This window comes from Ostrinia furnacalis, unplaced genomic scaffold (assembly GCF_004193835.3).
Source record: "Ostrinia furnacalis isolate ACB-3 unplaced genomic scaffold, ASM419383v2 OfSCF2106, whole genome shotgun sequence".
Lineage (NCBI taxonomy): Eukaryota > Metazoa > Arthropoda > Insecta > Lepidoptera > Crambidae > Ostrinia > Ostrinia furnacalis.
The window spans coordinates 78,514-101,065 of record NW_021132345.1 but is presented as its reverse complement, the minus strand read 5'-3'; the positions used below and the strand labels follow the sequence as shown (position 1 = coordinate 101,065).

At 36.2% G+C, this 22,552-nt stretch overlaps 1 protein-coding gene across 5 annotated transcripts in view; it reads right to left on the bottom strand.

The window, feature by feature from the left end:
- Positions 1 to 22,552, bottom strand: part of smash (smallish) — a 126,431-nt gene that overhangs the window by 64,254 nt on the left and 39,625 nt on the right. For 4 of the 5 annotated variants that reach the window (XR_003656040.1, XM_028307213.1, XM_028307214.1 and 1 more), the window contains exon 3: positions 4,616 to 4,813. Coding sequence is in view for 3 of the 5 variants with exons in the window: in XM_028307213.1 (XP_028163014.1) it covers positions 4,616 to 4,813 (198 nt within the window). In the remaining 2 variants the exon portion in view is untranslated. Of the gene's footprint in view, positions 1 to 4,615; positions 4,814 to 9,931; positions 10,043 to 22,552 lie in introns of those variants that run through there. The other variant, XM_028307216.1, reaches the window with a different exon arrangement.

The following is a 22,552-nucleotide window of genomic DNA, read 5'->3' as shown; positions in this document are numbered from 1 at the left end:
TGAACGCCAAATACTCTAAAGAGTTCACGCCAAGGTGCAATACTGGTAGTAAAAAAAACTTATTGTAGTAAAAGAAAACCGCAATTTGAGAAGGGACGGTAGGATTTCCACTTGATGGACCAACGATCTAGTGAAAGAAGCGGGAAGAGCCGGAATCGGGCAATACAGGACTGGTCATTGTGGAAATCCTTGGGGGAGACCTTTCCTCCATCCTTTGGCTGAAACAGTGTCCTTTGGCTGAAACGATTGCATATAAAGAAGTGCACAAATGCGCAGAATGCTACGAAGAATTTAGTAGCGCAAACTAGAACGGGTTCTGCCAATACCCTAGCTGGCTGGATAGCCTCACCAGTTTATTCCATTCGCAAAGGAACCTCACTCATTAAAAACAATCACTCCAACTATTAATTTGCTATCACACCACGTAGCTCAAAATTCATTTTCGCACGTACCATAAACAATTTCTCATCAAACGTGACTGATTGCGCTCTCTATTGGCAGGGTATAAGTGGGTATACGTAGAATGTAAACATCGCGTGCTTGCGGCGATCAAGGGTTTTTTTTCTCTCAGTTTCGCTGCCACTGTTTACAAGCTCCGTGGATTGTTCGTGTGGTGTAAGTTGGAAGGTGAAGCGTGGTTCTAGTAAATATATTACAAGTAAAATTATATTATTAAAATTGTAATCAAAATCTTACCCAAGCATGCGAATGTTTGATAGAGCGAGTTTGCCCAACAGATGCTTATTTACTCGTGATACTTGTAAGGCCTTTGAGGTTGTATGGCCGCAGGCAAAGTATTTCTTACAGAATCATTATGAAAGTATATAGCTCATACTTTACATGATGTCACACTCATTAGAATAGAAAAAAACAAAGCTGTGTAATTACTAAAGATGACCATAGTCATCAACTCATGAGTCAATGGTATTGTATTCTTATAAGGTTTTTTTTACTGAAACGTCATTTATCTTTTTTTCTTCTAAGCCACTTTTCCTTTACTTTGAATTGATCGATTACGCCCGTATTCACAAACATTACTATGAGGTCTCACAGTGCGCGTGGTCGCACAGGGTGACACATCAACCAATCACAGAGCTCTATTAAACGCTGTGCGTTCGATTTCACTTAACAAGCATCGTTTGTGAATACGGGCGTTACTGTCCTCAGTCAGAGAATTATTTTGATTCCTTCTCTTCTTTTCGCCTTAATCTTGGACCAAACTTAATAGATCTTGCTGGAACCCGCCGGTCTCAAACTAGACTAGTATTAAGGTTGGAACCAGACATTTTTGAAATACTTGTATTGCACAATGTGTTCCATTAAACTGTAACGGATAGTTAAGACGAAATATCGACGCGTAGAAGTGTTTCGTTGAGTTATTTCGCTTAAATTATTTTGACCAAAATTCCATTGATCTTAAACTACTAAAGTAACAATTGTGTAGTGAGATAAACTACTGAATAGGCAATAATTTATATCGATCGCAATATAAATATATCCCATTAACATAATGGCTTTGCAACTATTATCTTGGCGAATTAATTAATGTAGCAAATAGTTTCAACTCTGAAAAAATCATGGCTGGTGATTCGGCAAATCGAATTCAAAAAACGAACGCTAGACCAGAGTTGGCAACGGGCAAAAACAAAACAAGCGCGCAAAAAAATGACAACTCTCACAGAGCGGAAACTGCGCATTCCGCAGACGAGGCAACGACGACGTATTTCCGGTGTGGGGACCGTAGGGAATACCAAAGAGGTATGTGATGCGGCGCGTTCAAAGGTAAACAATAAACATGTGCATTCCCGGCTTCCAGCAGGATAGGGATTGCTAGGGAAAAATAATTGGTACGGATGCTAAAAATAATGAAGAGAACACTGAACTTCCTAGAGCAATTTTGTTTTTAGAAGGTAGTTTTTAAGCTTGATTCCATAAAGCCAGCATCTTATGTCGAGTGGATGTGCAATGACTACTGACTCATCACAAGACAGAGGAGACTCGGGATTAAATAAAATGAAGATTTACAAAGATGTTTGAGACGACAATGATAAGTATTAATGTAGTGACAAAGGAGTGCCGATATGGAGTATAGTTTATGAAGATGATCATGACAAAAAGAACGGTGATGATGAGATGATAGAAGATAATAATAAAATAATAAATGAGATTTTTAACGCTAAGAAAATTTAATAACTAGATAATAATAGAAGTCTTTATAATATAAAATCTCCTTTTACTCCAGTGACTGAGATTGAAATAAGCATCAGCAAAGGTAATTGGAAATCCTTAGTGGATTGCTTTTGGAAGAATCTTTGATGATTATGATAATTTAAATTGACAACTGTTGTAGTCCAAAGCGTTGATTGCGTCTGCTTTCCAAACATAAATAAATGAATTATTTTAAGAAGAAAATAAAGTGAAAGAACCCGTAAATCACAACCGTGAAAGCAACCACTTTATGGTCATATAAAAATACCACTTTTAACGATGCATAAAATCATATGTCCAAACATGAGCATTGTGAAACTCATCGATAAATCAATATACAATTATACTTCATTTCGGAAACGGAAATAATAGTTTCGGAAAGTAATTCAGAAGGTTCATAGGCACCTCGGAAGTTCAAAACCTTCTAAAGTTTTCTGTAAAGATGCTATAGATATCTTAAAGGAATTCGTTAGTTCATTTCAGCTAGATAACGTCCACTGCTGGACAAAGGCCTAAAGCCTATTATGCTGCATAAAGGAGTAGACACTCCCAATATATGAGAATTTGAAGGTGTTTCAATCGCTGCTAGCTAATGTGAATAATTAGATCGTTACTTATATTTTCAAAATAGTCCTTTACTATACTGAATTTCAGGTTCCACGGGACTATTCCCATATCTCAATCCCACCACTGCAACTCCTGTGTAGCCAGGATCTACAGCTTGACCGCCATTAAAAACCAGTGAAGGTCAAGTTTGTAAAAGAACCTCAAATTCTCTCCGCTTGAAGACTGTTTCTGCAATGTCTAATGACTCTTCACAAATGCAAGGGCCTACTACGTCTGTATCTATTGCAGGCCAGCACAATATGGCAGAAACCGATGCCAATTAACCCGTTTCGGATCAAGAAGAAAGCTTTCTCCAAGTTCTAAGGAAAGGTAATTAAGGTCGTTTAAAAAATGACAAATCGAGCAGATGCCACGTCTCGCGAGACGTGTAAGCTATTTTAATTGGAAGGTTCTGGTATAGAACAAGGAGAACAGCAAATCACGTTTCGATAAAGGTCGATGTTATGCTTGATTAGTTTTACATTCGAATGATCCGAATTTTACAATAAATGATAGTGACTGAGTTTCTTGCGCTGCTTCTTCTCAGCACTGGCCTATTTATTGTTCCGAAGCAGTGGTAAGGATAATACTGGGACGTGTAAAAGTGATTTTTGAATGCCTACTTGCAAAAAATATGAGTTTGATGAGTTTTATCCGATAACCCCCTTTTTCTATGAATTCATGTAGTAAATAATATCGTACGATATGCCAATACAACTAATTTGACATTTATTTTACGTTCAAGAGCCTTCTCAATTGTATGTTTTACATGAACTGTAATTAATGGACATAGTGTTTATGCATGACTACTTATATACGATTTTCAGCTAATACGTCAAAAGTGGTTAATTCCATATCAAGGAAAAGAAATAAACCCTGTATATCACCACAACGTCCCATCGCAACTTGAAACTGTAAAAATTAAAATAAAGAAGCTAATAACGCCGTTCCCACAGAACAACTAAAATGTCATCAACGTAAAGCAATTACTAAGCCACAGGATGATTTCTGAGACCTAAATGTGGCAAAGCGCGGTCGTCCCCAAAACGCTAAGGGCGCCTTAAAGACCACACCATCAAACGGCAAATGGCTGAATAGAAAGCTGATGTTTTGTAAACAGAGTCATTACTGTAATGATCTTGGCACACATATGCGTACATCATGTGAAATGTTTTGATTTTTGTTGAGTAACGCAATTCTAACAGTTATTGTCGAATACGTGTTCTAAATGATACAGAAAGTGGATGAGAAATCTACAATAAAATATGCTATCCAAAAGCTAATGTGTTTCGAAAAGGGACTATAAAGGTTTCGTAATTATGTGTCACTTTAATAGTGTTGTGGTTGTGGATCTTAATAAAAAATATTCTGATGATCTATCCATCACATTTATCGTTGAGGAAAAACCCGCATGAAATGGAGGGGGTTACTGGGAGATGACTTGGAAAACTAGCCCTTAGTCCAATAGATACACAGCCGAAAATGGCAAAACTATCACTCACAGAGTGCGACGTGTAAAGTGCGCGTCGCCAGCAATTGGAAAATCAGCCCTAGTCCATTACACATCATCATCATTTCAGCCATAGGACGTCCACTGCTGAACATAGGCCTCCCCCAATGACTTCCACATCGCACGGTTGGTAGCGGCCTGCATCCAGCGCCTTCCTGCTACCTTTATCAGGTCGTAGGTCCACCTTGTGGGTGGACGTCTCACGCTGCGTTTCGTCCGCATAAGTCATCACAGGTAACACACATTGGTCAGTCCATTACACACTAAGTCAAAAATGGCACAACCACTCACCGACTGCCAGTCCTCCTGTATCTCGATCTTAGGTTCTGTGCGTTTGGCTAGCTCTGCCCTGCGGAGCTGCTCACGGGCCCTGCTGCCGAGGTCTGCGGGCCCGACCCGGACGAACTGGAGAGGGTTGGCGGCCGGCTTGCCCGGGATGACTGCGGCCGTATGCGCACGCGTCGCCAGGAAGTCTGCGCTGTCTGTGGTCTGGAAAGAAAGGTCGAAATTAGTCATCTTCTTCACTTTTATCAAGTTTTCTTTAGTATTGGAGCACTTTATCTTTATTAAAATCAGTCAATATTTATTCAGTATGTAGGCCCTTTCCAGCGCACTTATACACGTCCCGAATATAGCTTGATATAGCTTGCCCTGCCATCACTTCGGGACAACATGGGCTGGTGCTGAGAAGAAGTGGCGGAAGAAACTCAGTCACCCACCTTATTAGATAATTTGGTGTGCACTGGAGTACCACACACCTTGCTAATTTATCAGAGCCAAATGGAGGACTTGACCCCTTCACAATTAAAAAGAACTTTGCTTTTAATAAAGCTTTTGCCCTATCAGCACAACGAGAACACACCAACTGCTGAGAACACTCGTTCACTACTGTCCGACTTTTGTAAACATATGACTTAAGTTAAATAAAAGGAAACAATGCATGTTATGGTTGGACATGGAGATTTATTTATCAATATTTTAACAACAATGCGTACTACGTAAGGAATTGCCGTTTGCGGAAATAAAGAGGTAGTGGAATTTATTCACGTACGAGTTTCAGCCGGTGGCTTTTCCCGCGTAGATTTCGATTAATTTTAACTTATTATGTGATATCCTGATGAGCAATTCATTACAAACAATAATCATAATTCATGTGGTAGTTTCTGCATGAAGGAAACATGCAACTTCATAAAATTTTTAGTATTCGGTAATTTTTGCAAAAACATTCGACTAACAAACAACGGACTACTATGCCGAGAGGTCCCGGGTTCGATTACCGGCCGGACAGAAATTGAAATGATGAATTTTAATTTCTGTGACGGGTCTGGGTGTTACTAAGTATGTATTTACAAAAAAAAGTATTTTAGTATGTTTATATCCGTTATCTAGTACCCATAGAACAAGCTTTGGCTTAGTTTGGGACTAGAAGCGTAGTGTAAAATGTCCAAGGATATTTATTTATTTATTTTATTCCCCTTATTCTCTACTCTACCAGAATCTGAACATTCCAGAATAACTACAAGGAATTTAACAGATTTTGGAACATTCGTCGAGCGAATATCTCTACATGCAAGCAATTGTAACAGTAAAGCTGTAACAATTAAGCCTCGTTACAACTAAAACTAATGGCCACAGAGTGATATCAAGAGATTTGTTTAATTACTTAACAGCTGAAAACAATGTAAATAATATGTTACGCGAGTTACATAAAGCGGGTAACTGTTATTTTGAAAGTGAGCCAACGCGCCGAGCCGAATGCTTTAACTGTGAATAAAACATTTGCAGACATAGGGCTGCTCAAAGTTAGTTTTTAATCTAGTATTGGCAAATAGAGTAAAAATGTTAGTAAAATTGATTACTGAAGTAGATTATTCCGATTTTCATAATAAATACAAAAACATTGTTTAAGTATTGTTCTGTGGCTGGCGGGTATTAGTTGGCGAATGGTGGAAGGTGGATTAGAACAAACCACTTATTTTCACTAATACTATACTACCTACTACTTTACCTTAAATATTTTAATGTAAGTGGGTAATTACTTTTTTGGCATACTTATTTCGTTCGTTTTAGCCAAATGACGTCCACTGCTGGACAAAGGCCTCCCCCACGGCTTTCCATAATGAACGGTCCTGCGCTGAATTTATTTACTAAATTGTTTATGGTTCAAATTGGGAATTGTGAATATCGTTACATTCCTTCTTTTCCCTTTCCATGAGTTTATATCATAATATTTTTATAGCAGGTGAAAAATTAAGGTAAAAAAAGTTATTGCCAACCCTAAGTGAAGTAACTGTGAAATTATTATGAGTAAACTCATTACTTTCGAGTTATCTGTTACAATCCAAACGCGACCTTAGACGTTATGGACCATTACTTATGCAAATTTCACTCTTTCGACATTGGACGTAGAAATTAGTTTTGTAGAGCACGAATAAACTGACCCAGTCTTTACGTTACTTTAATTAGTTCTAAAGACTTAAAGCAGGTCTTTTGGTTTTATTTCACTAATATTATAAAGAGGAAAGATTTTATTGTTTGTTTGTATTGAATATGCTCCGAAATTACTGAACCGATTTGAAAAATTCTTTCACCATTAGAATCTTATATTATTACTGATTAACATAGGCGGTACAAGTTTGCGCGGTCAGTTATATTTGAATATTTTTTGTCAACGAAGAATTATTCATAATTTGGGGGACATTTCAAAGATACGCACACGTAGATGAGGCAGTTTTGTGCTTTAAAACAATGAGATAAGGTCGACAATAGCAATAAACTACACACTAAGAGTGATACTACAGACTCGTGCGCAGAATGAAAGAAAGGAGCAGATGCCATGACTCGTTATTATGCAAAAAAATTGCAGATAAAAAGCGTTTAAACAGCATTTTCTAATTGATCACTGGTCTGTGATTATGATCATCATGACAGTAATTTGAGATGATTAATTACGTTTTTAGCCACTGTCACTTTCAGTAACTTTAAATATAGAACTAATGATTGATTAGACGTCGAAGTTACATTACATTTATTTTTATGCATAAGTTCAATGACTTCATAATTATGCTATATTATGTGCTAGGCTAGATGATGGAGGATAGATATTTACATGTCAGATGCACATTAAACTAGCACTTATAGCTAACTAAATAAGATCCCACCATGATTAACTTGGTGTGCTGTCTAATACTCCATTGCATCTGAAAGAGCCCTAACACCCTCTATTTGCATAGCCTGAGGATTTAACCCGTCAAGTGTCGAAGAAAACTCATCCCTTCTAACAACTCCTGATTGCCTAACACCTTCACCAGATCTCCTTGGACACTTTCCACAAGCTCAAAATACAGTAGCGACGTATTATTACACAGATTAGAGTCTGCGTGTCGAGATGAAAAGCCCCATACCGGTTCGAACCGGTTTAAACCGGTTTTTATTATGGGGCTGCCGTAATATGCGCAGTTTCTACAGGGTTAATGATACGTTATTTGGAGTCCGGGCAGATACAATGTCGCCGACGGGTAACGGGTTAAAACCGGTAGTGATAGTGATGGTAAACGGATGATTTGCCTAAGTGATAGCTGGGCGTCAAGTGGTTAATGTGATGTAACCGAGAAATTTCAAACAAGTTAAATTCTTCAGTTGGAATGTTTAGTTTTGTTTATGCGTTATTTAACCCTTAGCAAAGCCTTAAACATTCGAATTTCATAGATAAAATATTTTTAAATTGAAAGTATCTTCATTAGAACCTTTAGAAGTTTTGGAACCCGGTAATTGGAGAGTTCTAAACAGTTCGTCTGGCCAACTTGAGAGTAAGTCAAATTCTCTTTGCCTGTAGTAAATTAGAGAAGGTCGTGTTCCTGCACAGGATACTACATGACCTGATGTTAATGATGAAACAGTTCGCATAACAAACTCATGTTCATAGATAAAAAAAAGTCTATCATGCACTTCCTACGTCTAAAACAATTTACTTGCAGCACAACAGTCTACACATTTTTATTGCAAATTCGCCTGTATTACAAATAGATAATAATGTGTAGCTTGACATGTTGTCGTCTATACGTATTTCTAAACACTGCTGCACTGGTATCTTATTTATTTGTAATAGGTGCTAGATTGCAAAAAAATGTGTAGGCTGATGTGCTACGTAATTTTATTTCTCGCGTCTACTTCCGCGGAAGTTCCTCCATAGTAATCCGCAGGAGCTTTCTAAGATTACGTGTCCCTGCGCACACGCAGATTGCATTTTAAGTGCGCGCCGAAATATTGTCATTTGCCGGTATAGCACGTTGTGCAATCATGATGGACATAGTGCATTTGTTTAGGCTTTAGGCATAACAATACAGGTTGTCCCAAAAAGTAGTGTCAAGTTTCAGCTTCTGGGCTGCCAGGAGCTGGGCTTCAGCCCAGAGGTAGAGCATAACTAGGGCTATCCGAATCCCCCTTCCGCGATTTTTGATAATATAATAATAAATAATAAATATAATAATAATAATAATACAGCATGTATAAGCGGGTCCAACCAAATATTCGGTTGCGCAGTATTTGTCGAACGACAGACTTCGATTTTTCCCAAAATGTCTTTTAATTATTGGAATCGATCAAAATGGACCTCATAATACCACTCCTTATAAGCATAATTTAACTTTAAAGTACATAATCTATGCTAGTACTGCCTAAGGGTCCTAGTGTAGTACTATTAACCAGAAGACCTCTATTCCTATATGCGAATAAGACAGAATGATTAGGACTTCAGGAGTTTTAAGAAGTGATTGTGTACCATTTTAGTCATCTGATTTATACTTCGATCTTTGTCTAAAACAGTCAGTTATCAGTTACTAGGACTACTTGACCTTTGGTTTCTTTGACAAGGAATTAACCTGTAACCTATGTATTTCTCAAAATTGACCTGCAACGTTCACTTGCTACACAAATAAATAAATGTCAGCGAATGTGTTAAAATGTAGATATTAGGTAAGACATAATTAAGTTCTTTTGTATTGACATTGTTATTTCATCTCATATCATCAAATAAAGTGTTTTAGTATCATCACAACGAGGTTGCGATGATACTAAAACACTTTATTTGGAGTTAAGCAAGACTACGAAATACCTGTAATAATACTTATTCTAAATAGCATTGCGTGATGACCACTTAAAGACTTATCTAGACAAAAATAGAAAGGAAACATCTTTAGAATCTTGATATTGATAGTAGGTCGTAAAACATATGTTTATCGTCCACGGTGGCCTTTTAAATGTAATTGTCAGTTTCAGCCCCTTCTGATGTAAGAAATAGTGATAATATACCGTCTAGCACGCAACTTGTGATGCAACCAAAATAGTCACTTGCATATTATAATTCAATTTCAGACCACGATCGTAATCATATTCAAAATAGTGAAAGCAAGAAAACTATGCGGAAAACAATCGGGAATATTTACCAACAAATTTGATGATATTAACAAACACTTTCACTGTCAATGCCAATTATGAAACAATCGGTGCGACCACGCCTCGCGATCACGATCGGAACCAGTTGGGCTCGTGGTAGAACGAAAGTTGACACGATAAAACCTATTTTAAGAAATAATTGACGGAACTCACATAAAAAGGAACGCCGTGGTTCTTTAAAAAAAAAGAAAACGGAATCCCTACGAACAAAGTTCACACCGGCAGCTGCACTCCGATTTAAAATTAGAACATGCAATCCGTTGGGCCGTTCTAAATTTCCGTTCGGTATGCGGTTTAAATTTAGAACCCTAGAGTTAGTTCACTATTCGACACTGTCGTATGTCACTGGCTGATTCTATTTTTAAATAATCGAATTATTTAATCGCTGGATGTGGGTCCGTCCGTTACGTACGCGCGTTTACTTTGCCGAGAGGAGCCGACTAACTTTCGCGGTTTTCCACGGCTGTACTAAGAGAGGGGAAAGTAACGTGTTGAGTTAATTAAAGCATTATTTTTGTTGCAAGAACGGACAGAAACGCGTAGAAGCAGTTATGCGTACAACATTGTTTCAATTCACTATCATCAATCATTATCTATGCTAGGCTTGAAAGAATTCCAAACTTAAAAGAAAAACAGAAGAACATCATTCTCTTTCTTTTTCCGACTTAAAATACTAAGCCACATGGTGTAGGTGGCCAGATATTACTATAAGATCTATGTTGTTCCGTTCACAACGATAACATTTCAAGCGGCAAGGAATTAATTGATAGATAAGCAGAACCGGCAATAAATCTGTTGGTTATCTTCTGACGTCGCGTGCGCGTGCGCCATTGTGAAGCATTTAGTTTGATTCGGTATTAATTACTGCTAAGTGGAGGATCCAAGCATATGCACGTACTTAACGATCTGAGTCATTCACCCGCAATCGAATGTTATTCGATTATTTTTATGTAATGCATCGACGACTCCGTGATTCGATTACCGGTTCCACGGATTCGATTCCACGGTCAATTCATATGTTTTAAGTCGTTGTTAGGGGGTCAAGTTTAATAACTTTGTAAGAAAGCGGAAACTTATTCTTTTAATATTAATAACGTGAAAGTCAATTAATTTGTGTGATGTTGCTCAAACAGATATCAAGTTATCAAAGGTTGAACGGATAGATGACCTCCTTCCTAAACTGTTTTCATGGCACTTTGTAAAAATAACGAACAAGAAATACAATAAAGTTACAGGTAAAAATTATAAATAATACTTCATACGAATCATCAGAGGAAAAGATAACTGAAAACACTCGTTTAAAAGCAAAAACATAACAAAAAAAACTTCTAAAAGAGGCACACCTTCGTATACAAAAATAGCGAAATGAGTGATGCGATGCCATATTTGTATGGTAACATTGGTTGAACCGAACTTTGGGAGGACATTAGCACAGATTACTAAAATAGTTATTACACTGGTCCCGGTACTAATCTATACTAATATTATAAATGCGAACAGTCACCTGACAAGAAACGTCTTTGAAAAGATCATTACGTGAGACACTATTTAAGTTGTAAGCCTAACTATGAAAACAAAGTAGTTTATTATTAAAATGGTATTGATTGCGTTTATTGGTATTGTCTTTCATGATTTATGTACTTTTTAATGTGTCCGAAACACTTTTCATAGCATTTTTTCCACTCAGCTTGAGGCACCTCCAAAGCATGGTTTTTGACCGCACCGACAGTTGCTTCTGGCTACATAAATCGCTGTTCACGCATTTAATTTTAATATATGGGTACCAAAAGAAGTGCCTAGATTCCAATCAAGAATTTTGTAGCGTTGGACCTGTTTATTTCATATTTTGAGTGTTCAAATAGTCAGTTGTTTGACGAGACGTGTAAAAGCTCACATTTTCGTCACGAATGGCGATTCGACTATGCTGGTCAGTTTCCCTTATTAAACTGAAGACTTTTGGAAAAAAAGTGGCTGTTTACTATTAAGAATTAACCATTCTAAATTTCTCTAGTAACGTTTCTGTCATATAATCGGATATTTCGGAAAAATAGGCGACCGTAAGTTTCAAAGTGTTCCGAGCGCATGGGACTTTTGTTGGAAATGGTTCATCTTAAAACACCTCCATAGTCGATAGCTGTTTATTTTCAGGATCATTATGCATAGATCCTTAATTCGTCAACTGTCACAATTTTAAAAACGGCTTTTAAAGCTTTTTAAACGTATTTATCCAACATTTTCAAGGACTAAACGACTCAAGCGTCCTATTGAGCGTTTGAAAATTTTTGGGACATCCAGCGAGAAAAAAACGTATTAACCATAATATGGTCATACAATATTTTATTACTGCTAGTGGAATTAATGCCTAGGATTATCTCAATCCTACGATATATCACATGACGAGGTTTCTCTTCCATTTTTCTGACAACATCAATGTTTTCCGCCACTATTAGTCATTTTGGACTACTTTCGAAAAGTTCACTGGTGAGCCAATGACATACAATATTATACTTCTTAAACTAGCGTTTTACAATGGTAAAGGACAGATCTTTAACACCAAAAGAGAAATTTAGCTGACCGCTTCAGTTTTGTATTGATTAACCACGTCGAAAGTCATAACAAATGTTCGCGCGAAAATTTCCGCAAGTCAATTCCATGTTTTTGTAGTAAAGATAATTTTCAATTTAATGTTAATAAAACAAAACGTGCTCAAATGATAAAAAGTTTTGAATAAGGTTGTAGTCAAAAATGTCAAACTTTTCATTAAAAGTATCAGATGTCGTCTAACAACACGTTATGTTGTCGAGGCTCACAACTTAAATAGTGCCCTAGGTACTTTGTCAATCAATCCTTTTCTAAATTGCACGTCTACCATCTTAGGTGGTCACACAGACCATACAATAAGTATTTCATACACTACTAACTTTGATACGTAACATTATAGCATTAGTGCCACATAATAATTACGCTCATCTGTGAAATATGACAGGCAAAAAACTATACTTAAATTCTCAACAAGAGAACTCATACCTTATAGTGATAAGGAGAAGGTTAAAATTATTTTGATTAGACGTTATGCTAAGATTAATACTTAAATTCTCAGCAAGGTAACTCGTACCTTATTTTGATTAGGAGAAGGTGAAAATTACATTGATTAGATCTTATGCAAAGATCACTGAGCTTGAGATAGAGAATCTTGTTCATAATGAGGATGTAATTAGTGAGGAAAAGTTTGAGGCATTAATTAATGACGACGTTAATTTTAATTATGGTGTGGAGATACCTGTACGATTTATTACAGTATATTCTTATGTCATCTACGTACAACCTACGATTAATTATGTGCCTAGTAACAGAAACAAAAAACTTAAATCATACATGAGAATATTGCAAATAGTGTAGGAAGTCGCATTCCACTGCCCAATAAATACAGTCAGAATTTGCTGAAGATATTTTGATGACATTCACATACAAGTAGCAAATAATAAGAAAAAAAGTAAATTTTGGAAAAGATTCTGTTATTCCAGAGCTTCTTGATAGGTGTTAAAAAAACAACACAGGAATAAACAAAAAAATCAGCTCTAGCAAAATTCGTGTAGCATATTGATATAGGTAAATAACGATACAAACGATGCTAAAGAATTATCATACAAAGTAGTTAGTTAAAAAAATAAATCATAGGGTTTAGGTGTTAATAATGACATTATTAATGACGTTTATAATCACACTGATCTTCCGGTCGAAAGAGACCATCTCGGTGAAAGAGAAAGCCATCTAAATGTCACGTACAGCTAACAGTGTACGGCAAAAAGTTAAACCGAAGGCTATTATGATATAATGACGTGATCGAGGTGACTTTGATGATGACAGATGGTGTCAGACAAAAACTCGAAATGGGAGATGACGTTTTGCCTAGAAATGGGTAAAAAAGTACTGATTTCCGGAAACAACTGTGCCTGGAGGATTCAACTACAGTTAAGACAGATTACTGTTTATTTAAAACTATGCAAAACTCACAATAGTAAAACTTGGAGTGCAAGTGTTGTTGTTTTCCCCAGTCGATGAAGCACATGATGTCAAGCACAACAGCACGCAGGAAGATTTAACGAATGCTACTGACAACGCCGCTCTAGTAGCAATTTTGTAGGTTTGTTGTCGACACGACAAGAAGAATAAAACTAAGAGAGAAATCTTATACTAATCAGAAGTCTTATCGCTAAGAAGAAATCTGTCAAACAACCTGGGAATATGTCCTTCCATAAGGTCACAGAAATTTTCTTGCTGGCGTGCTTGATTTGTCCACAAGTGTTAACAGCAGCTCAATATGTTTGGATATACTCGTACACTTCAATAAGGTTGGATATACACACATAAATAAAATTGTTATTTCAGTACAAGATGAAACACTCGCGTTATTTTAAGGCGACAACCTGACCACACTTGTAATCTAGCTTCTACGGGTTACCTACAATTAATTTTGAGACTTATTTTATACCACTTACCAGTGGTGTCTCACCAAAATTATTCAACACTAATCACAATATAATTCCCAAATACAGTCGTCTGCACCCAAAGAAGCACTCGAACAAACTCGCAAACCGCATGTGACACACGGCGCTCGCGGTCGGCGAACTGGACATTGTACAGTACAAGCTATCGAATGCACTTTCACCGAAAACGTGATAGTTTTGTCAAATAGATTACAATTGCCGTGTGTGGTATGCAGGGCTGGGTCACACTGGTAGAGTTTTCTTTTATGTTATTTGTATTTGTGAGTCATATGTGACTCGCGTCCATCATATTCTATTGTACTTATGTAGGTTTGTGAAAAGTAAGGTCATTAAAGCATTAAATTGACCCCAACTATTTGAATAAAGGGAAAAACTTGGCTTTCACTGGTTGGGTTTTTATTGGCTGTCAAAGAGATACTCGGGTGAACCCAGGAGTTGCAGAAACAAGGGGTGGGAATAGTGCAAATCATAGTTCTTTATCTAATGTATCTCATAAGATTAATCGATACAAAATATCTACTCAATGAGCATTGTAGTAATATAATCAACTACAGCACAATAACAATAAATACTGATTTGATTAGTATTTGGGTTTCTGTTGATAGGAACCAGCAATTTATTACTAAAGAAATTACTATAACCTTTTTATGTCTTGCTTAATAATCGTCTATTGATAATAATGTTATCGGAGCCATGAATCTACTCATAATTGTATGGCCAGAGTTTAAGATACGTTATTAATGTAACCATAATGCGCGCACTATACTTATTGGCAAAATAATGGCTCAATGAAACGCTATTCTAAATTAATTTAACTAATATAATTTAGACTTCGGTTTTAAAATAATGACTGATGTTACAACACATCTGATAAAATAATGTAAATTATGTTTTATCCAAATATAATTTTCACTGGACTAATTTCATGATTTTTCACTAGAAAAATGACTTCCTCTGTAGTATCTGAACCCTCAACTTATCTACTGAGCTAAAGAAACATTGAACTGTCCAAATTATCAAACAAAAACATACAATCGAATTGAGAACTTCCTCCTTTTTTTTAAATCGGTTAAAATTAAACAAGAGCAATTTCATTTTCAGCCCATAATGTCCCGAAGTAGTGGTAGGGCAAGCTATATTTGGGACGTGTACAAGTGCCCTAGAAAGTACCTAAGTACTGAACAAACTTTAGATTTTTGATTTCAATCGTTGACCAGTGTGGTCACTGGCTAGTACATACACATAAACGTATACGACGCCATAGTACGTAACTCTACACGAGTTTCGCGTTAACACGCGCGTTATCTAATAGCTCTATACGTGAGATGCGCAGGAGTGTTGTGTGATTGTCCGAATGAGTTAATAGTAATGTAATGTAAATATGTGGTTTTAAAGACGAGTGCACACCAAAGTAACTTCTAATTTGTTGTAATAGATGCGATTTTGCAAGCAAAATTAAAAATATATCTGTACCTTCAATAAGGCATAAATACAACGTTTTGAAGATGCTCTTATGAGTCATAATTTATTTGAATGGACAAAAAGTATTTTTCAATCACTATGTTTATTAATTACTCAACTTATGTTAAACCATTACTGGGTATACACAAAATAAGTAGCTCATACTTTTGGTTTCTTTCCATAATGTTTACATTAGTAATATTGGTGGTAAATTACATTTTATAAAACACAAATCTGGCATAAGATATTGTATTTGTCAAATCCAAATATACATATCTACATTATTTCCTTCCAGTTTTCCACTGAGTACAATAATAACAAACTTATCGTCACTTTCTACCAACTAACAACCGCCATTATACAATTTTCTACATTATAAGAAACAAAAAAACACATCCGTTTACCTAAATCGCGTGATCATCATCATCTCATGTCATCTCAGATTCCGAGATTCGGAATAGGAAGTACCTTATAAGTTTAGAAGGGAAACTGTTTTATGTTCGAAAAATCAATGGTTTATTTGTTGGTTTAGACTTTAATCAAATAGGCTGTTGCACCATCCTACTTTAACTTGCACAAACGTCAAAAACCTGTCAAACTCTATACAAAAACACCGGTGTATGGGGTTTGATAGATTTTTGACGTTTGTCAAAGTTGAAATAAGATGGTGCAACTCAACTCAGCCTTATAAGTTACTAGCTTTCCGCCCGCGGCTTCGCCCGCGTGGAATCTTGTCTGTCACAGAAAAACTATATCGCGCGCGTCCCTGTTTCAAAAATCGGGATAAAAACTATCCTATGTCCATTCCCGGGACTCCAACTATCTCTATGCCAAATTTTATCAAAATCGGTCCAGTGGTTTAGGCGTGAAAGCAAGACAGACAGACAGAGTTACTTTCGCATTTATAATATTAGTATACAGGGTGTTAGGTAAATGGGTATATGAGCCGACACTAGCCCATGTTAACATGGGCATATAAATGGTATGGTGAAGTCAGAAAATTGATATCTTCATTTTAATTATTTTAATTTTCATATAAATCGAATTTTATAAAATTTATTTTGTATGAAAATTAAAAAATTAAAATGANATAAATGGTATGGTGAAGTCAGAAAATTGATATCTTCATTTTAATTATTTTAATTTTCATATAAATCGAATTTTATAAAATTTATTTTGTATGAAAATTAAAAAATTAAAATGATGATATCAAATTTCTGACTTCACCATACCATTTATATGCCCATGTTAACATGGGCTAGTGTCGGCTCATATACCCATTTACCTAACACCCTGTAGATTCTTTAGCTATGCTCACGCGCAGCCAGTCCGCCCACGGCGACCAATATGCCTCGGAATGACACCCAAATCAAACATTATCTCACTGTTTGCCCACTTCGTGACCTGACCGTGACCTTATGTCTGTATTTGTATGACTAAGTGATAATTTTGGACGGAGGAATCCGGAATTATTACTTTTTGCTGCTGATTAATTGATAGCTAGATAGAGCTACGAATTTATTGATAGAGTAGTTCTAAATAAAAAGTATGCGTGTACCTAAAAATAAACCTTGGACTTTTAGACTGATGCCCGTTTTCACCATCAATCCCTAATTTTTATGTGACCCCTATGAAAACAAAATTCCTGTTATGTTCCATAAGGGTCACTTAAAAATTAGGGATTGATGGTGAAAACGGGTATGAGCCTATAAGATAGATATCTAGCCCCGAACTAAACTAAGCTTGTCCTGATAGGTACTAGACAGCTCATATAAACATACTTCTTTTGGAATACATACATTATGTTCGTGATCGTGTACACAAAATATTTGTATTGTGCGGGATTTGAACCCGAGTATATTAATAATTTGATAAAGATAGCAGGAAGGCGCTGGATGCAGGCCGCTACCAACCGTGCGATGTGGAAGTCATTAGGAGGCCTATGTTCAGCAGTGGACGTCCTATGGCTGAAATGATGATGATGATGATGATATTAATAACTGAGAAAGTATTATTAGTAATTTTAAGTAATTATAGAGGTATCCAAGTTACAAGATTATCAAATGACTATAAATAGAAAAATGTTACGGTTAATCCTACAGAACGATTAAAATAACGTCGTAATAAAGTACATTAATGCAAAGATGAGCCTAAACATCGAAAGATGATACGGTAACGGTAGTTTAATGAGATTAGGATATGCATACTGCCTCGTATGTAGAGTTACCATTCATCGGATTTTCCTGGAACATGCCCTTTGGCTTTTAATAGTCTTGCACAAATAAAAATACGATCTCAATAATTTCAGGCTATTTGACTATTAAGGCACCATCACTGTCTCGATTTACCAATATTATCCTCGTAAGCCCGGATGTGCATCAGAAGGAACTAAAACTTTGTAGTCAGTAACGCCGAGACATTTTCGGAGGTGAATTGTAAGTATCGCCGGATGTGCCTTCAGAGGAACTAAAACTTTAGCGATAATTTTAAGTTCAAAAATTCGCGCCTATCGAACAAAAACAGTGATAGACTTAAAGTATTCAAAATCAGGTATCCGAACTTATTCATGTAAAAAAAACAAAATGTCACTGTCAAATTATCAATTTTCTTTGACAAGGTGGTTCTTCCGAGAGGACGTGATGTACAATTAATTTTTTTTCTTCACGAAAGCGTTGTTTAATTGAAAAACTAACCAGTATAATTTAAGTTTAAATACTGCTAAACAAGCAAAAAAATATTTTTACCAATTCCAAGAAGTTTTGTAAGATTTTTTTTCGTTTGAAAATAATAGTTCTTTGCAAAGAACATTCGGTCTTGATGGTGAAAGTTTTATTTTTGTACATTTTTTTCTATTGAGATGGATTGAGTATTGGACTTTTAAAATTATTATATGATTGAGAAAATTTACCATGACAACATTCTGATTTTTAGTTTAATAAATATTATAATTAACATGAATATTCACTTTACTTCTTACACATTAGAACCTATCATTATTGTATGTTATAAAACCGATAATACTTTTAAAAGTACTAATTATGAAACATTAAATAAAATTAAAACACTTGTACCTTTTCAGTTACATTTATTTATATCATTATTGTATCTTTATGTAGTATTAATTTATTAAAAAGTTTACATTTATGTTTTACTTTAAAGTATAAAATACAATTTATTTACTTTTTCTTTTTAAAGTCTGTAATACCGAATGTTCTTTTAAGAGAAAACATTTTTTTATTATTTTTTACCTAAAATAAGCTCTATGCACTATTATCTAAGGCCCCTGAAAATATGAATGCAAAAGAAAATCTCTAACATAGATTTTTCTTTACTCGAAGTGCTCGGCGTTTACTACTACAAATTATTCGTTCTTCTGAAAGCACATTCGGCGATACTTAGAAGTCGACAAAATTTACTCTTCGGTCTTACGAGGTTATACAAATACAAAATTGTTTATTCAGAATCAGGTTTGAAAAAACAGGGTTTCGATTGGGGTTTTCTTTTAAGTATAAGTAAATATGTTAAGTATAAGTATAAATGTATTCTACTTCAGAGTAGAATACATTTGTCACCAACCCCTACTCTTCCCGCGGGTGTCGTAAGAGGCGACTTAGGGACTACACAACAAACAGAGAATGGGCAGCAGCGCTCTCTGAAAAACATCAATCTTTTAAACTGCGATCTCCAACCCGCCTGCCAAGCGTGGAGATTATGGCAAATCCCTCCACCATAGTGGAGGAGGCTCATAGTCCAGCAGTGGACTGTAAAGGGCTGTTGATGATGATAAGTAGATACTTGTGTTAGAAAACCCCGCTCTCCATTTACAATGATTTATTACATTATGAAATTATACAGTTAGGAAATACCATGCATATCTATTGACTTATTTTAGTAGGAACTGAAAATTGTGTGTGTGTGTGTGTGTGTGTGTGTGTGTGTGTGTGTGTGTGTGTGTGTGTGTGTGTGTGTGTGTGTGTGTGTGTGTGTGTGTGTGAGCAACACAGAAATCGTTAATTATTTATTTATTTTATTGCTATTCTGCATAACATCTCTTCTGCAACTTATTCAAACATTATTTTGATGTCTGAATTATTACTATATTACTATGATAAAACTGCTTCCAGAGCAGACCTATTTATTACAATGAAATGGTTCTGGGTTAGAAACTTTCGTGTTGAATAATTTAATTTATTGTAAACACAGGTATTAACGCAATACGTGCTTGGGTAATAATTAAATAATATCAGTTTTTTCCTGATATTTCGTAAAAAAATATCCTGGATTTCGTAACCAGGAGATGGTAATCCTACCGTAACGTTCCTATCGGTGCGCCTGCGCGTGATATAATGGTGACAGGACATGCCAGGTAACTTCAGACTTACATATCTTACAAAATTAAGTCTTCCGGTTGCTGGATATTATATTAAGCTTTAAAATTGATGTTTGTGGAATGCTTAACCAATTAATTTACTGTTAACATTAATACTAATACACTATTGGTTTTATATTATTTTGTACTAATCCTAAACCTTAATATTTATACAAGTCACAAATAAAGTCGTAAATGTTTAGTAATGTTTAGTAATAGTATAAATGCACCATAACTAGGTCCACACGTAACCATGTTTTGACGCTAACGTACAAATTAAGTCTATTTCCAACTTATCCATGTTCCCTTATTACAAAAAGTCTAACTCGAGTTGATCTCTAGTGTAAATTGACATTTAGTATGAAAATGTAGTTTTGAACCAGGGTTCATCACACCTTTAAATTTTTGCCCAACTGCGCCAGGAGGCGGGTTATGTTTTTGTAATAAGGAAGGCACATTTATTGTTTTTAAATTCCTAAGATTTGGTCCGTGGGAAATTACAAGAGATGTTACTTTTTTGCCAGCCAGTATTTTTGCCGTATTTCCAGTAGCACTGGCCACTTTTTTGAGTAATTTATAAAAACTCTTTTGTTTTTAGTTCTTTTTTAGACAAATGCCTGCACACCGCTTAGTAAACACGCCTTCCGCATACATTGTGCATACATGCACTTTCTTCGGAGGTAACGGCCGCTCTTATCGGGAAATCAAATAAGACTCGTGCGCTGACCGATAGGGGGTCAATGCCCTCATACACCTACACAGCCTACAGTACAGTAAATCTCGTGTCATAGGCACTACGACATATTGTGTAACATTAGTACAGTCACACTGTCACACATGAACTGAATACTGTCATCTTTATATGAAGTTTAAATAAACTTTTTTCTACAACGATGAAGTTCTTAGCCTGCATCCTGCATCTCACCTGATGGAAAGTGATGATTAAGCTGAAGGTGGAAGCGAGCTTCACCCAGGATCCTCAACTACAGAGGAACTGGATATCTTACCTATACTAGTTATAATTTTACAAAAAAAGTTTATAGGTTGCTATTCTGGAAGCGATAGGACATCAAAATGACAAAGGTGACTGAGTTTCTTCCGCCACTTCTTCTCAGCACCAGCCCATATTGTCCCAACGTGTTGGTAGGGCAAGCTATATTTCAGACTTCTTAAAGCGCCCTGGAAATGGCCCAAGAAGAAAAGCTTTGAATTTGAAACTGTACACTTTTGTCGAAAAATGGCAACTATTCTTTACATTATTTATCATATGCTATCGGCTGTATTGTCGTTTGAAATGACCATATTTTGCGTTAATTCTCATGCGCTCATACTCGTTGGCGTAAAATCAGAAATTGGCAGTCATTGTTGTAACTATGACGAACTTCGGCGTTAATGACGGCCATTGAGCAGTCCATTGCATGTTGCAATTGATTTTGCAAGATAAAATATGTTACAACAAAACAATGACTGGTCCTTGAACAAATTACAGACGACTCTACCAAAACCAAAACATCCCTAGCACGTTTAATGTCCTACATAGCCACAAGAGTTTACTCACAATCACAAGCCGAGCGAGGCAACCGCCTCTGTGGTTTAGTGGTAAGACCACCTGCTTCAGACGCAGAGGTCCCGGGTTCGATTCCCAGTGGGGGCAGATTTCTGTTCGGTTAGGTTGGTGGTAAGGCTTGTTCTAAGTCCGCCTGGCTAGCTACCACCATCTTACCTAAGTCTGTCGCCATAACAACAATGTTAACAGCATTGTTGTGTTCCGTCAGTTAGAGGTAAAATAGCCAGTTCCTCCGTGGTTGAGGATTCCGGGTGAAGCTCGCTTCCACCTTCGGCCTGATCATCACTTACCATCAGGTGAGATACAGGCCAAGAGCTTCCTCGTTGTGGATAAAAAAAAAGAAACTGCCTGTTCGTTGCTCTGTCTTCATTACTTCCAAAACGTTGGCCCTACGTTTGAATGATATACTAATGCGTTGATCGTTCGAACGGTCTTCCTCAAGGGGGCATATTATCTCCTACTACATAATAAGACTAATGTACAACTAATGGAGTATTTTTATCCCATGATAATTTTATGGCTATGCGCTTAGAAGCTGGATATTGAATCTACGGTTTCATTATGTTCAGTTGGTAATAAAATGAGCGGTTAAAATCTATCATCTCATAGAAAGAAACCACTTGATAGTAACAGACTCTAAATGAAAAGTCTGTTAAAATAGTTGTAAGTGTGGAAATAAATCTTTGTATCTCAGCGGCTAGAGCAGTCCATCGGCAAACGAGATGTCGTGGGTTCCAGTCTCGTTAGAGAAGATTTTTTTTACTGAATAATCATGACTAAATCTTTTACGTTTTTGAATAACCAGTGAAAAACTTGAGCCGATTCATCCTAACAATATTCGTGTATATTTTGTCGTACAAAATGATACA